Source organism: Nelusetta ayraudi, unplaced genomic scaffold (genome assembly GCF_046127955.1).
Source record: "Nelusetta ayraudi isolate G7.1 ecotype Tasmania unplaced genomic scaffold, CSIRO-AGI_Nayr_v1 ptg000009l, whole genome shotgun sequence".
NCBI classification, from domain to species: Eukaryota; Metazoa; Chordata; class Actinopteri; order Tetraodontiformes; family Monacanthidae; genus Nelusetta; species Nelusetta ayraudi.
This window is the reverse complement of record NW_027466059.1, coordinates 1,343,632-1,360,468: the sequence shown is the minus strand read 5'-3', so window position 1 is coordinate 1,360,468 and position 16,837 is coordinate 1,343,632. Positions and strand designations below refer to the sequence as shown.

Below are 16,837 nucleotides of genomic sequence, written 5' to 3'. Positions count from 1 at the left end.
TTGACCTGATTACTTGTGCATCCGAGCTGAGTTAAAGTTCAGATTTCTCCTCCCCCAGCTAGTAGTTTTGTTATATCCTGATTTTCTTGTACTCTCAAGTCAGCACTGTATCTGAACCTGTCTGTACATAACTTGTAAAATTAATCTGTTTTAAGAATTGTTTGATATGCTAATTAATTTTGGAGTCTGACAACATACAAGATGTGCAGACAAGCACGAGATGTGGCACACAGAGAGTACATTTAAGGATTTGGCTTTGAATATCTTCTCCAGCAATATCACTATATTTGCTTAAATGCATTTCAATTGGGAAATCAACAAGGTTTAAAATCTAATCATGCTGGCAATGTGCTATTAGAAGCACTAACCGAAAAATAGCAATTGTGTCCCAATTGTTGGCCTCCTTCTCTTGGAACTGGCCTAGATGGAGGTAGCGCATTGTTTTGTCATACATGTTTATTTTAATTTTAAATTTATTTGAAATTAAATACAGTTTTATAAATGGTTTTGTGTCAGTATGTTATTTAATCGTTAATTTCTTTCATCTTCACTATTCAAATACAGAATATCTCCTTTTTCCATCTAAAAGCTGTAGGCCACATGAGACACGCTGTGAAAACATGCACCATGTTCAACCATCTGATCTGCCACCGGTGATGGACTGCTGTAAATCTGCCTCATCGCCAACTTATTCTGGCTGTGATATGCCCCATCAAAAACAGATGGTCGGCACCCAAAAGCCACAGAACATGGAGTCTAACCTCAGGGTGTGCCAATCTGGCACCGAATGTGGTACAGTGACCCACTTATCACTTTCTCTTGAGACGTAGTTTCCTACCACAGACCCACCATGGCACAGACACTCACTGTTTGGCAATCTTCTTCTCCTCCTTCTTCTTCTTCTTCTTCCAAAAACGTTTGTATTTAATAAAATTGGGATGCAGACAGAGAGAGCTTACAAATTCCCATCTCTGAGGGCAGACTTTATTAACCAAATTTTTAAAAATGACAATACTCATGGTGTTGTTTATTCCAGAAAAGTTACAATTCTGAAAATATACTCACTTTTTCTGGGCGATGTAAAACATGCCGTACAATTAATCTAATCTAATTTAATCTGCCAGTCAAAGAATGTAATTTCTTTCCAACAAAACCCAGTCGTGTGTGTAGTAGCTAAATTTCACACGTTAGTAATTGTGACATATTAGCATGGTGCATATTATAAATTGTTTTCAATTTGTAAATGGCATACAGTTTTTTGAAAATACGGAGAGTTTTAATTTACTTCTAAAACTCAAATTAGTTTGTGCATAAACTGTAATTAGATAAAGTTGACAATAGTGACATCTAGTGGGGAGTCAAGTAAATTACAGCGTAGGGGGATAAAACTAATGAATCAAACAAAATTAGTGTTTGCGCTATCTGATGGTGTGTCTCTGGCAAACAATAGTAGTTTGTTTGATTTATTCGTTTAATAATAATTTAATAATTTCGTTTGCAACATGGGTTGCGTGCACAAGCAAACACAAAGATCAAGGGGGGAAAAAAAAAAAAAAAGTAATAGTAACAATTAACAACTAGTGTCCAGACTTTTTATTTTTAATATGTGAACAAATTAACGAAGGAAACAAGAGGACATGACAAGTTCATTCGCCGAGAAACATCAAGACGTTAATTGCCCTGATGAGTCACTCTGAGTGGATTCGGTGGAGTTTTAAGGAGCCCCAGGAGGCCACAACGACAGGTGTTCCTAATAGAGGCGCGACGAGCGTTGAAAACCCACGACGTTGTGCAGAACACCGCCTAGTACCTTGGGTATTTCGAAAGGATATTAAAAACGTTATATTTTTTACACTTAAAACTTTATTAGCAATGAAACTAACCGGATTAAAGGTAAGTACAGGGCTTCCTTGGGGGAGTAGCCTGATGTGGCCTAGCGAGGGGGTGAAACGGGGACAGTGAAGCCAGTTTGTTGTTGCCGTCGTCAGTTTCCCTGCCAGTGGATGTTCTTGGTCCTCCTGTTCCTCCTGGATGTTACCTACCACGGTGCTGAGGGTAAAGGCAGCCACGTTTGTAAGTCGACCCTTTACATGTGTCGCGTCGTGAGTTAAGTGTCCCGTGTACTTTGTGTGTGTTTAGGAAGATGCAGTTTGGAGGACTGCACGAACCGCACCACGTGTGTCGTGATGAAGGACCAACGAAGCTGCAAGTGTGCCACTGGGTATTACGGTGACCGTTGTGACAAAGGTGTACAAATTAATCAACAATATTAAGAGTAACGGATTGTGACAGTTCTTGAGTCGTCCTGTTTTTATATATTGACTATATATTGATTGGTATTTTAAGTGACGTGTGGCAACTCTGATGACTGTATTTACAGATGCAGAAATAGTAGTCGTGTGCGGCGAGAATTACATCGAAGTCAGAGCCCTGGAGGAGTTCTTCATCTATTACAAGGCAAAGTTGGGATCCCTGCACTTGCCAAACGGGAAGTGTCGTGCGAACCAAACAACCATTGATGGCAAGAATTACTACTACTCCCGGACATCCAAGGAGGACTACAGCCGCTGCGGGGGCAAACCATTCGAGGTGCAACAGAGGAATTGGTGCAAAGCGTGTTTATGCATGTTGTGGGCTTGCATTTCTTTACAATTTGGTATTTTTTTTTATTTATTTTTTTTCAATTCCGTCCCGTCCATGCAGAAAAATTTCACTCACATTAAATATTCACTGAAACTGTCATCGGACCCTGAAGTCTTCAATAATATCATCCGAGATTCAACCATCAGCCTGGAGTATAGCTGCACTTTTCCGTACACCAGGAAGGTCAGCCTGGATTTTCCGATTGTACCCTTTTCCAAGTAAGTCATTGTGAAGATGCCTCACTCAACTTATTTGAAGTTTGCGTTCTGCTCCAGCTGCTCCTGTGCATCCCATTTTTATAGCTGTATTTTGTTTTTCTGGTGAAGTATCTCCGATCTAGCTACCTGTGTCCAGATGCGTCCTAAAAGAACTCTCCTTTGACACGTTTCCAAGTCGTGTTCTCACTCACCTGCCTCTCCTTTGTGTATGGACAGTGAAACATTGATGCGTGTCCATGACCTTGACGCAACAGTAAAAATGCTGCTATACACTGACGAAACGTACACCAACTCCATCGTCAGTGCCCCAGTTATTGAACTCAGACAGAAGGCAAGTAACCATGTAGCGACTGGTTGAACCACATGTGAATGAAATTTGTGTTTTGGTTTTTTTTTCTGTAAAATCTTTTTTTCTCCCCCCAAAAAATTGTGCACAGGTATATGTGGAGGTGGTAGTAGCCGAGCCCGCAAACTTCTTCCGTATGCTCGTTAGTGAGTGTTGGGCTACACAGTACAACCACCCAAACAACACAAATGGGTCGCACCATATTCTCATTCAGAATGGGTGAGAACGCGTCTGCATCAGCAGTCGATCTCCGATTTGTGAACTAGAACTAAAACAAACTTCTTCTTTTTTTTCATTCCTGCTCCTCCCGTTCACTGTTGCATACAGGTGTGCGAAGGACCATACGGTTTCATTCAATAACCTGCAGGTGAACGTCGCCAATGGACAAAGTTCTACTGTTCAGTTCAACTTTGACATGTTCCGCTTCACCACAGAGCCAGACCATCTCTTTCTGCACTGTGCTGTTCAGCTGTGCGAGCCAAATGATCAGGAGTCCTGCAAGCCTGTGAGCTCGCTGCGCCATGAACTCTTCATTTGTTCGTTGGGACGTCGCGGTGACGGTGTCTCGCTCTCTTTTCGTCTCCTGTCTAGAACTGTCATTCGGTGGCTAAAAGAGAGGCGGTGAGAGCAGACCCCGCTCAAGGCCTGCTCTCATACGGACCCATCAGAATCAAAGAGCCCCAGGCGACTCACTCCAGTAAGTTCCTGAATCTTGAATGTGTTGATGTGAAGCTGTTTACCAAGTCAGTAACTCTCATTGCAGCAGGTATCAATTTTAGGCAACACGGGCTAAAAATAAAAAATCTCACACTTTAGATTTAATTACCAATACTAGCGTTGTGTATATATTTCATCAGTCCTCATGTCTGTGGAACTGTAATATTATCCCCTACCTCATAATTATTTATTTATTTTTTTGTCTCTGTTTCAGACGTTTTGGCAACGGTGGTGCTGCCTGTAGCAGCCGTCTGGACTGTGGGCTTCTTCCTCGTAATCCTCATCATTGTGGCCAAAGCAGGCAGCAGAAGGCTCACACAGTTGGATAAACCACAATTTAAGGGATCTGGACAGCTTTAATAAAACTTTAAAATCACGTGTTTCTTTCTGTCAGTCTTGATATTTGGGGAGGTAGGGGAACACATGTTAAGCATAAGGCTGTAAATTTCATAACGTTTCGTTTCACTATAACGTTCATCAGCGCATCCACAGTTCTGACACAATTGCGTGGGCCAGCGGTTTATTTTCTGTAGTTTTCCCGTTTAGACGCTAGGGGGTCGCCGACTGCAAAGTTTAACGCTTTTGCGTTTGAGTCTCGAGGCAGGGCAGGAGAGGAGGTCTCTTTCTCCATTTGAGCTCATTAGAAATCTTTTATCGCACGCTGTCCCTGGATGGCAGCCTCGCTAGTGTTTCACTCTTCCGCCCCGGAGCTGAAGAAGTCTTGGGCTGGGAACAATAAAGTGCTGTCCGTCTCTACAGAAACTGAAATTCCTCTCACTTGTAATACTTACAGCGAGTTTTGAAGTTTAAAACCCCCTCAGTTTCCTCCTTTGCGAAGAGTGGAAGCGGCTGCGTTGTTGGATTATTACTAATTTTTTTTTTTTTTTTTTTTTTGCTTGTGGACGTTGCGAGAGCAGGTTCGAGTTCAAGTGTCCTTCAAGAAGCTTCAGCCTGGTTGCACACTGGACCCTGCAGACAGCCATGAGGCTTTTTGCTCTGTTCACACCGGACGGTCCGCCTGCAGAAGTGGATTAGTATCAATCGATCGGATTATTTTTTTTATTTTTATTTTAAATACGCTTACGTTGTTTTGCGCAACATATTTTTGATTATTTGGTTTGACCGGTCTGACGCATCAACTCCCAGAATGGCCAAACAGTCAACATGTGGCGGCGATGTTTAATCCACTTTGAGGAGGAAGATCGTCCAACCCCAGCTTGGAATTTTACACTTACATTTTTGAATTGTAAATTTTATTTTTAGTTGTGTTTTGTTTAGTGTTAAAAATCTATTTGGATTTTTTTTTTCTATTTTTTATTTTAACTGTTTCTTCTACCAGCCATCAGGCTGCAGGACAGCAACGGACAAAGATGGCACCGTGCGGTCTAATCTTCATCACATCATTGTCCTTCCTCTCAGTGGTGGTGTGCAGCTCAGCAGTGGAGCTCCATGAGCAGGACACCTTCAATGCTGAGGTACTGACCTGCCTGTTTTTGTGCCTGCGCTGCCTCTTCGCACAGCTCCTAACTTCAGTTTTTGCTAAAAGATCAGAGGAGCGGATGGGTCATTGCTCTGCAGGGCGCTTCTAGAAACAACACACTGCACGTGTTGTGCACTGGGAACAGTCAGTAACTGATCAGTAACTTTTACCTAATGTGCACCAATTGCTTGAAGTCATTGTAAACGGGTTTCTCATGATACCTGCTGTCAGGTCTTATTTGCTTTCTTACCTCATCCCAGATTCATGCTGACCAGCCTCACACATTGAACTGTCTAATATTAACACTTACTTGTATCAGAAAACAGGATATTTTGCCATCTGAATGCAGCCTCTTGTTTTTTGTTTGTTTTTTTAAAGCTTGTCGTGGCTTCCACACGTGTGGAAGAGGACAAATACTATGACCCACCATCTGCGTGGAGGTCTTGACCTGAGAGAGGTGTTGGTGCCCTCTACAGCATCACCAAGGGCCCTTTTCCAGAGCTGTGTGTTTCTAAGTGCACCTAACCCTTTCTATAAAAAAAAAAAGTTCAGCAAAGGACTTTTATTTCTGAGGAGTTCACAGACAGACTGGAGACAAATAGTATTGCCAGGAAACACAGAAAGGGAATTTTTGCCTTAATCAAAATTTTCCAAAGCACTCTCAGCTCTTGCCATGGATCCCTAACAGGACCATAATGGAATGAGGGCTAATAATGAGTGGTAAAGAATTGAGGAGAAACGGCAATTCATCAACACCATGACGCCCGTTTAATTGGATGAAGGCCCAAAGGTTGTTGTTAAACATCAAACATGACGCTGATAAGCGTCAGTTGCACTGTTGGCAACTACAATATGTTGCGTTTCTGTCTAATCTGCTGTTTGTTTTTTGCAGAAAGGCTTTAAAATTTATATAAGATCTGGAGCTTTCAAGAATACCAGTGTCTAAAATAGCATCATAATAAGTTCCATGATAATGCTCCAGTTTTTGGCGCCCACAGTATTCGAATGTACTGAGTTGGTTACTCGGACCAGACAGTTCTCTGGTAATTTCTCACGGTTGAAACTTGTCGTAGCTATGCATGCAACCCTCTTTGGATTTTTCTTTCTTTTTTTTCTTTTTAAGTTTTGATTGAGTGCGCCCGCTGATGAGTTTGTGTGTTTTCCCTCCGGCTGCGTGTTCATGCTACACATGCGTGAAGGTATGTGTCCCGTGATGCAGCTGCGCTGGGGCGTGGGGGTGGGGAAAGGGATTTTTAAAAGGTTAGGATTTCACTCTCCCCACAGCTGTGCACATCCATGCTCGCAGCACTTCACGGAGGAAAAAGTTCGAAATTTCAAACAAAAAAGGCAGCGGGTCAGTTTGTAAATCCTGGTGTTTACATCCTTCCTTTTCTGCAAGAAGTCGCAGTTCCATTATTGCGGTTTCCCAGCAGCTCCTCCTCGTCCTTCCCACTGGCTCTGATCCGGGGCTGTCAGCGAGGAGACGTAGCAGGAATGGGGAGAGCAGGAATGTCGTAATGCTAATGGAAAGCATCTGGTTTCTATCTCCGCTCGCTCTTTTAACTCCTCGGATGCTCCCTCGCCGCATCAGCTGGTGGTTCATTTGCAGATTAGCATAACAGTGCCCCCGTACTCTTTGTAGCTGTCGTGCACGTATAAATAAACCTTCTATCATGCAGAGATGTGGGTCCTCCACCTCCACCAATTTCCCACAGGCACAGACACACAAACTCTCACTCTCACTGAATGGTCACTTTCTCATCTGGCAGGCGTGGCTGCGAAAGTTCGGCTACTTGTCCCAGGCTAGCATGCAGGTGTCCACCATGCAGTCCACTCAGACGCTGTCCACAGCCATCAGCGACATGCAGCGCTTCTACGGCCTGGAGGAGACTGGCATTATGGATCCTGCCACTGTTGAGTAAGAACTTTATTTATTTATTCTTGCAAAGAAGGTGGTGTTCGGAAGGAAGGAAGGAAGAAATTTCATTTTTTTTCTTTTTTTGCACAGTAAACCTCAACTACTTTCAGCCTTTTTTTTTCCCTTCCAGTGACACAGTAAATTTCATTCGGTGCTGCTGAAGCTTTGCCAACTCCTAATAGCCCGTGATGATGATAAGGCCCCCGATGGCAGCATATTATATTGTCATATCCCGACAACGGCTAATGAAGCCGGTCAGGCCATTGTGTCACATCCCCTCATTCATGAGTGACCCTGATTGCAGGGTGCCAAGTCTTTGTTTCCAGAGTGTCCATGAAAACATTAGGAAAACACGCTTTCATGTCGGAACTTGAACTTGAAGCGTATTTTTCTTGACCTCATGGGTCAATGAGAGGTCAAAGAGAAGAGAAAAACCATTGGCCTCTCCTTCAGGAGCGACATCTGGTTTGTCTTTGATAAGTGAGGCACATTTGCGGTTTTTTGTTACTTATAGTTAAATAGTGATAGTGTGTAATTTTTGTTTTTTCACTTTATAGTTTATTGCCCAGGAATAGAGAACGGTCACTATATTTACATTCAACATTAAAAAGGCTTTGTGTGTGTGTGTGTGTGTGTAGGGCCATGCGGCGGCCCCGCTGTGGTCTCCCAGACAGGAAGGCCTCAGTGGTGTTTGCAGGCAGGCGGAGGAAACGCTTCGCCGTCACAGGGCAGCGTTGGGACAAAGACCACATCACCTACAGGTGCGCAGCCCCGCGAAACGACCTTCACCAGCCCGATAGTTAAGCCGGCTGGCGAGACGCTCCCGAACATCACTTCCTCCTCTTGCGTCCGCAGCCTCGTGAAGCAGCAGCTCCCCTCGGCGCTGGGCGAGGAGCGGACCTCGGACGCCATCCGCAGGGCGTTCGACGTGTGGAGCCGCGTCACGGCGCTCACCTTCGAGGAGCTGCCCGCCGTCAGCGACGTCGGCGGCAGCGGGGCGCAGCTGGCCGACATACTGGTGCTGTTCGCCTCCGGTTTCCACGGCGACATGTCGCTGTTCGACGGGGAGGGCGGCTCGCTGGCGCACGCCTACTACCCAGGACCGGGGATTGGAGGTGACACGCACTTTGATGCCGAGGAGCCCTGGACGCTGGACAACCCAAACCAAGGTCGGTCTGAAGTAAATGGCAAAAAAAAAAATAATGTTGTGACCAACCCTTTGTGATGTCACAAAGGGCATGCATAAAACCCGCATATCTATATACCACAGTGACGATAACTATGACGAAAATTTTTCGTCAGCAAAATTAACATGTACAATGTAATTGTCCCATAATCCAATGTGTCCCATCAAATACATTTTATATTTATAATCTTGATTTCCTGGTATGGTGGTATCTGTGCTAGCAGTGGCATCAACCCCCACTTTCTTGCACATTGTTTTGCACAAATTGTGTTTACGCCGGGGAAATTATATAATTTCCGTGCATTATGTATGTGTGTCACTGTGCAACTTCCAGGTGTCGACCTCTTCCTGGTTGCGGTCCACGAGCTGGGCCACGCTCTGGGTCTGGAGCACTCCGATAACCCCGACGCCGTGATGGCCCCATTCTACACGTGGACCCACACTCACAACTTCACGCTGCACGAAGACGACATCGCGGGCATACAGTCTGTATACGGTGAGCAACCGAGGTGCCTGCTCAGGAAAACGCTTTTCATTCTTTTTTTTTTAATCTTAGTAATGTTTATATTAGTGATGTCCAATATTGACTTTTATTTTACCGATATCCGATATCCCGATATTGTCCAACTCGTAATTTCCGATACCGATATCAATCGATACAGATATTACACACATCGTGGCTAATTTGTATTGTGATGTCCTGCGGGATGTCTCGCATGATGTTGTCAGTTATGAACGAGCTATTTTTTTTAGCAGCTAGCCACCACTGAAACACACGTGTCACGCGAGCTTTGATGCAGTTTGATGACATCATCAAGCGTAGTAGAGCCTAATAAAGTAAAGTATTGTTATTTGATATTTTGTAATACCAGGAAATTCGAGGAATTCATTCTTTGGCATGACTACTAAATTTGGGAAAAATGTCAATATTTGAGATCCTCGCACAAAACTGAAGAATAAATATTAAGTGATTCTGTGCTTCTACTCTCAAATCTCTCCGAGGCCTATGGTGCAACTTGTCATTTCTAGCAGTAGTTTGAGATTATATCACACTCTTTCTCACACCTGCACCATCAAAGGAAGACAAGAGGCACAGACACATGCACACGACACAGCACACCACACCATAGCTCCTCCATGTCGCTATCATCATCATCATCATCATCATCATCGCCGCCATGACACATGCCTCTGTGATGTCGTCATCCTTTCCACATGTGAATGGCTGGCATTGTCAATCAACAATAGATCACTGTATGGGCGCAAGTGCGATTTGGCATGTCTGCCCCAGGCTTTTTACATTCAAAAGCATCTGTGGTATCACAATATCTGATGCCGAGTGATAATAAAGCTGTTTTAAAGGGCGAGTCTCTGAATGTGATCAGGGTTGTACTTGCAGGGCTCATTCAATAATCTCTCTGTGCAATATAACAATAAAATATGAAGTGTGCACTTGAAAGATGATAGTGATTTACCAATCTCAATTTTGTGCACCTCTGAAAATGATTTTAACGCCATTGACAAAAACATCTGCCCTGGAGCAAGCCTGCAGTTTTCTTAATTGTGATGCGTCTACATTTTCCTTTATTTAAAGACAGCAAGGTAAATGTTTAGACAGAAACTACACAACAAAATTATTGTCTAAATTATTGTGCGAGACCAAACCTCTGATTGAAAGAGAAAACAGTCCTGAAAGATTTTTGCGGGGACTTAAAAACATAAACTTCTCTGGCGTAAGCAAATATTTTGGTTGTTTTTTTCCCTTCTCAAGTCTTGAACCCAGAGAGAGGTGGTTTTCTGTTTGTCAAGTCAGTGTGGCCTCACCTGACACTCACACAGAACCTTTGTCGCGTCAACGCAACTGCAAAGTCAAACTAGTTTAATCTAATCTAACGCTGCGACCCAAACCCTCTATTTCCATTCTCATTGCATTGACGTCTTAGACTATAATGCATACACAAGCACGGACAGCTGAGTCACTGACCAGCCTGTCTCATACACTGGCAGGGATATTTTGGGCTCGATGTAACCAGATAGTTTCTGAGGCCCATCAGTCGGCGTGTCTTACATAATGGCACAATGTGTCAGTGTGTTTTTTTTTTTTTCCTCTTAGCAACCAGCGCTGCTTAGTTCTCCAGGCAGCACTGGTGGCAGTGGAACCCAGTTGTAAATCACAGTGGCCTGCTGCCGCTGTGCAGAATGGAAAGTTAGATTTTCTTTGTGCGAGGGGGAGAATGAGTGGGGATTAGAGGGGAGGGGATGAGAGGTGGAGGATACAGTGGAGCCTCTGTTGTGTTGGAGTCACCCGCAGGGGCTGCAGGGACGTGTTTGATTTTAATTGATTGATTTTGATGTTTGTTTTTAGTGCGACGCACTGACTGTCTGGCACTTTATTCATTTCGTTGCGTATGTCACGATGACAATAAAAGTCTATTCTATTCTATTCTGATGGATTTCAGTGGGACAATGGCCGCATTCAGACTGCCAGCCAAAATCCGATTTTCAGCCCGTCCAGATTGAAACCGGATGGCTCTTTAGTAGTCTGAACAGTCGCAATTCACATGAAATCCGCAACAGACAGCAACCTGTCAGATGGGTCAATAATCTGGACACTTGCTAAAAACAGTGCAGACAGTCAGCCCTAAAAAAAAAAAAATCAGATTTGAGAAGGAATCTGATTTGAATCGGATTCGCTTGCAGTCTGAACGCAGCCAATATGGACTTTTTAAGACGACTTCTCTCTCCTCAGGTTCTCCCCTTGCCACTGGTGCTCCACCGGCCTCCCCTCGCTCCCCTGATGAGGAGCCCAGCCCTGCCACCACCACCGATGTCACCACCACCACCAGCGCCCATCCCCCTCGCACTGATCCCCCTCCAGAATCGCCAGATCCGACATACGGTGCCCCTGCTCGGCCGCAGCCCAGACCGACTATTGCGTCTCCTCCGCTTGCTACCGCCACCACGACTACTACCACCACCACCACCACCACCACCACCACCCTGCCTGAAACAGAACCCACGACGCCGCGCGTCAGAAAAGACGACCCTCCCCCTGCTCCTCCTCAGCCTCCATATCGACCGACAACGCTTCCCGAAAACCAGCCCCCTGATATTTGCGATGGGGATTTCGACACGGTGACCATGCTGAGGGGGGAGATGTTTGTTTTCAAGGTGAGATGTAAAAAGAAAAAGAGAAAAAAAAAACCCTGATCGAACATATTTGTGCAAACGCAGCGTTGTGCTGGTAAACTGTTGTGCAACACTAAGAGTGTCTCCAGTTGTTTGTACGACCCCGAGTCCCGGATATGAAAGAATAGTTGAGGAATCCGACCTCTGCGGAGAGCGGGGCGAGCGCACGGACGAGGCGAAAATAAATAAGTCTGACGTGAGATAAACATGGAGTTTGGCCTTGTGGTGCAGGGTCGCTGGTTCTGGCGTGTGCGGAGGAACCGGGTCTTGGATAACTACCCCATGCCCATATCCGTCTTCTGGATCGGCCTCCCCAGCGACATCGACGCCGCCTACGAGCGCCACGACGGCAAATTTGTCTTCTTCAAAGGTACTCGCTCTGAAAGCACTCAAACAGGATGCTTGCACGTCTGTCTCCGGACTTTCCCCGCGCGCAGCCTCGGTCGACTCAGAGCTCCCGATGAAGGTCTGGCGTAAACACCGAGCGTTAGACAAACACAAATCTGATCTGGGCCTTTGATTTCATTTTCGTCAGAGCGAAACCGAGCGATGCCAAGTCAGCAAGACTCCTCTTGATTTGGGAGGACAAGGTTTCAGCCTCTGGCAGCAGAATCGCAAAAAATATTTAGAATACTTGAGATTATTAAAGGCAGAATATTGTCGGGTTTCTCTGCCTTTTCATTGGCGACTACATCTTTGCGCGAGTATGTTGTGTGCCGCTGAGACCGCTGGCTGCATCTGGCCCACTAACTCTCCAGTCCAGCTCAGTCCCCAGTGGACCCTAATGAGAGAGCTGAGGGCTGAGCTCTGCAGTGCATCACTCCAGATGTTGACAGCTGCACGGCTCACACTTTTGCATTCTTCTCTCTCTGCTCACACTTTGTGTGTTTTATAGATTTCCTCCTATTTCCCCTTTAAGGTTTATTCTCATTAACGTGGATTTGCGGATGGCGAGGTTCTCGACACTGAAAACCAGTCTCACAAATCCAGTGTTGTTTAGCGTGCGTTGCAAAAATCGGGTCAAGCAGTTGAAGGTAACACATTTTTTTTTTGTTTGAAAGAAACCATGCGCACTGGAGTTATACTTCAGTCTTGGATGTCACACTCTTTCTGGGCAGCTGTGCCCTGGCAGTGCAGCTGGAAAGGGGCAGTAAAGTGTGCCCAAACTGAAGGGTTGAGGAAATCTTGGAAAATAGGTGTAATGCCAAATTTTCTACTTGGCCTGTCATTTCTTCTCTCTCTCTCTCTCTCTTTTCCCCCCTCAGCGCGAACACTCTGTGTGACAAATACCAGATGCTCGGCCCTTTCTTTCGACGTCATCATGCATTTTTTTTCCCCTTCACTCTTTGATGACTTTTGTTTTTCATCTTTTTAAACCAAAGTTTCCCTTCTGTCAGCGGCCAGATGAGCAGCAGGACCAGCGCAGGCCTTATTCCGTTGCCTTTTTTTTTTTTTCCTTCTGCAGATGACCGGTACTGGGTCTTCAGGGAGGCCGACGTGCTCCCCGGATACCCGCAGCCTCTTCGCCAATATGGACAAGGAGTTCCGGCACACAAGATCGACACAGCGATCTGGTGGGAGCCGAGTGGATACACGTACTTCTTCTCCGGTGACAGGTGTGTTTTTTTTTTCTTTAGGGCTCTCGTAGTTAATGCGTTAATTACACGTTAATAATGCGTTAAGGCATTGTTAATGGTTAATAACATGTTAAAAAACGTGATAATAACAAGTTAACTCAAACTCCTTTTAACTATTTTGGGCCAGAGCCATGAGCGATCGCGTCAAGCTGGACAGGAAGTCACTGAAGGAAACACAAAATGAAAAACCGGTTAATTTTCAAAATAAAAACAATTTTCTAAATAAAATATTGCATTTGACAAATGCGATCACATTTGTGTACGTTATATGTCAGTATCTAGCATCAGAGTGCGAGAGAGATGAAACGAACAAACACACAAACGCAGAAACACACACAATTTTTCCTAGAGTATAAACAACACAATGAATATCTTATTAAGTTACCTATAGTAAAAAAAATTGCAGTTAAATTGCGATTAATCCTGAGTTAACTCAGGACACTAATGCAATTAATCGCGATTATAACATTTTCATCGACTGACAGCCCTAGTGTTTTTTTTAAAGAATAATGCCAGTTTCTGGGAGAAAAATTACATCTTCCTGCGTCACGTGCAGGTACTGGCGCTACAATGAAGAGACGCGGAGCTCGGACCGTGACTACCCCAAACCTAACAGCCGGTGGGGCCGGATCCCTGACGCACCCAAGGGAGCCTTCCTCAGTGATGACAGCGGTAGGGACACACACACACACACACACCCCATAGCGTGGTGACGTAATCATGTATTCGCCGGCTCACTTTCCTCCTCCCCGGCGCAGTTTACACCTACTTCTACAAAGGCGCCAACTACTGGAGGTTCGACAACAGCAGGACGGAAGCAGACAAAGGCTACCCTCGCTCCATCCTGAAGGACTTCATGGGCTGCACGGGAGCACCGGAGCCCAGGGCGGACGATGACACGCGGGAGGAACCGAAGGACAAGCCCGTCGTTCCTTCAGACCGAGGCCGAGAGGGGCAGGAGCCGAAACCGGAGCCGGATGCTGACGCAGACCAGGGGAAGGAAGAGCAAACGTCCCGGCCCGACACCGCCGAGGAGGACGGGGAGGACAGAGAGGTGAACGTGGTGGTGACGGCGGCCGACAACGAGTCCAAAGTCATGACCCTGGTCATGGTGATCGTCCCTCTGGTGCTCATTCTGTGCATCCTCGTCCTCATCTACGGCATCCTCAGGACTCTGCAGAACAAAGAGACGCCGAGGGCCCTGGTGCACTGCAAACGCTCGCTGCAGAATTGGGTTTAAGGCACGGAGCCAGATCACGTCGACCTCGGCATTGATTCAATGGTCTGATTGGGTTTCCTGAGAAGCTTCAAGGCGGTAATAGTTGAAGAAGATCAGGTTAAGCTATTGTTTCTGGGGCCCCCGTCATGATTTTGCTTTAATAAGAATTAATGCAAGAGTGGGTTCCTCCAATCCTAGAGTTCTCCCTCCTGTGCCTTCCAAATGCCTTTGAAAAAAAAAACAACTAATCGGCTAAATCTTTCACCGCACAAATCACACATTGAGGAGCATCCACTTCTCTCCTCTGGCTGCACACGGCGAGCGGCAGATGCTATTTGTAGAGCCGCTCGCTGCGTCAGGAATGCACATGCATGGCGCAGATGCAACCATATAACAAGCCACTTTGGCTTCAGACTATGAATAATGTAAAAAAAAAAAAAAAAAAAAGAGGACGACATGGATTAATGTAAACATATGTCTGCCTGCGATGGCTCAACAAATCCTGGTTATTTGCACTTCCTGGCCTGTTTTATAGTCTCTATTTTTTCAACCCGCTGTGCGAGTCACTTCACTGCGGAAAAAAATTGACCGGGATTGTGTAAAGTCGAAGTCGCTGCGGTTATTAAACAGGCAGACGCGTGCAAAAAAAATAAAAACGAGTCCTCCTGCCCGCGCAGGAATGTCAGACAGCTGTCCATGGCCGTCGGCGTTTCCCACGCAGCCTGTTTTATCTACTCGCAGACGCACACAGACACACACAGACACACACACACACACACACACACACACACACACACCACTGTCAAATAATCGAGAGTAAAAAGACAAAAAAAGTTGCTTTTTTGGCCATCAGGTGCGATCACATTTGCAAACACACACACACACACACACACACACTTGGGGACCATGAACCCCCAAACAAAAGGCACATAGAAATTCCGCTCACAGACACTCAGACTCCACAACTGCTCCGACTGGACCACTTAAACACAATCCCAGAGGAGACGTATTATTAACACACAAGAGATGATAGAGTTACTGCCGGAATTATGTGCTGTACAGCGCAGCAGCGCATTAGTTGCAGTAAAAAAAAAAAAAAAAGCGACAGTTATAAAAAAAAAAAGACAAGGAGGCTTTGTTGACTTTTTGTTGTGTTGATGTTTTTTTTTATGTGGAAACTAAACGGAGCTAGAAAGTCATTAGATTGTACAGGAGGAGAACCAGTGAGGAGGTGGTGGTGGTGGTGGAGTTGGGGGGGGGGGGGGGGGGGGTGCGCAGGGTCTGGTTGCCATTAAATCCACATGCTGCTGATTTAGTGGTGTCAGTCATGAGGTGGGGAGGGTGAAGGGGGGGAGGTGGTGGTATGAGGAGGTATAAAAAATAATGGCTGCAAGCGGAGGAGGGAAAGAGGGAGAAATAAGGGAAAATGAGGAGACAAAGAAAGAAGCAGAAGGGGTGAGGAGGGGAGGGAGGGAGGGAGGGAGGGGAGACGGAGCCACTCGGCCTGAACTTCCTCTGCCATTTTTTTTTCCTCCGGCAGAGGAGGAGGAGTAAGGGAGGAAGAGGGAGGGGCAGCGCTGGCGTTGTGCCTCCTGACCTAGATCAGGGTCCGCTCTTCTTCCCCCCGACCCCCCGACTTGTTTTGGTTCCATTTGTTGTCATTTGCCGGCGGGGAAGAGACTTCCTCCGCCGTCCTCTTCTTTCCTTCCCTCTCTGTCTTTGCCTCGGCTTTTCTATTAAAGCCCTCCCGTCCCCCCTCCCCCCCGCTTGCTTTTCTGTTGTCATATTTGAAATATGTCAGTTGCACATAAACTGTTGAAAGTGACCACTGAGCCTCTAGTTATGACTCCTCACACACTGCAAATATAGCCGTTTGCTTGTAGTTTGTCTAATTTTGTGAGGTTTATTTTTCTTTTAAGCATGAGGGAATGTTTATAGTGTTTTTCTTTCTTTTATTTTTTTATTATTATTTTTTTTTTACAATACATCTTTAGTTTTGCCAATTTTGCTTCCTATGTTCCTGGCTTTTCATAACAGTAGAATTTTTTTAACGACAGTATTGATGCATGCGGGGCATGTTCTGTTAAGGCCGGTGCACTCCTGTGTACATAAACCATTTCAAAATAAAAGTAACAAGTAAAAGCAATTCAACTCTGTCTTTATGTTGCAGTAGCTTTTTATTATTATTATTTTTTTTTTTAACAGTTGTGGTGCTCTGACTTAATACTTTTGAATTTCACCGTCATTGTCAAGTTCAAGGAACCGTTTCTGCATTTGCCCACAA

The 16,837-nt window shown here is 45.3% G+C and overlaps 2 protein-coding genes across 2 annotated transcripts; both read left to right on the top strand.

Annotated features, from left to right (window-relative positions):
• The first annotated feature begins 1,742 nt into the window (after positions 1-1,742).
• On the top strand, positions 1,743-4,300 carry zpd (zona pellucida glycoprotein d). Its single transcript, XM_076019228.1, has 10 exons — positions 1,743-1,893; positions 1,989-2,055; positions 2,140-2,247; positions 2,381-2,589; positions 2,704-2,861; positions 3,078-3,192; positions 3,299-3,426; positions 3,535-3,712; positions 3,799-3,904; positions 4,139-4,300. The coding sequence occupies exons 1-10, from the start codon at positions 1,873-1,875 to the stop codon at positions 4,282-4,284; spliced, it is 1,236 nt and encodes a 411-aa protein (XP_075875343.1). The 5' UTR covers positions 1,743-1,872; the 3' UTR covers positions 4,285-4,300.
• A 211-nt stretch (positions 4,301-4,511) lies between these two features.
• On the top strand, positions 4,512-15,345 carry LOC142883906 (matrix metalloproteinase-15-like). The gene is made up of 11 exons (XM_076019227.1): positions 4,512-5,170; positions 5,264-5,399; positions 7,174-7,322; positions 7,961-8,083; positions 8,178-8,491; positions 8,843-9,004; positions 11,258-11,679; positions 11,929-12,067; positions 13,163-13,313; positions 13,891-14,006; positions 14,093-15,345. The coding sequence occupies exons 2-11, from the start codon at positions 5,295-5,297 to the stop codon at positions 14,572-14,574; spliced, it is 2,163 nt and encodes a 720-aa protein (XP_075875342.1). The 5' UTR covers positions 4,512-5,170; positions 5,264-5,294; the 3' UTR covers positions 14,575-15,345.
• The last annotated feature ends 1,492 nt before the right edge of the window (positions 15,346-16,837 follow it).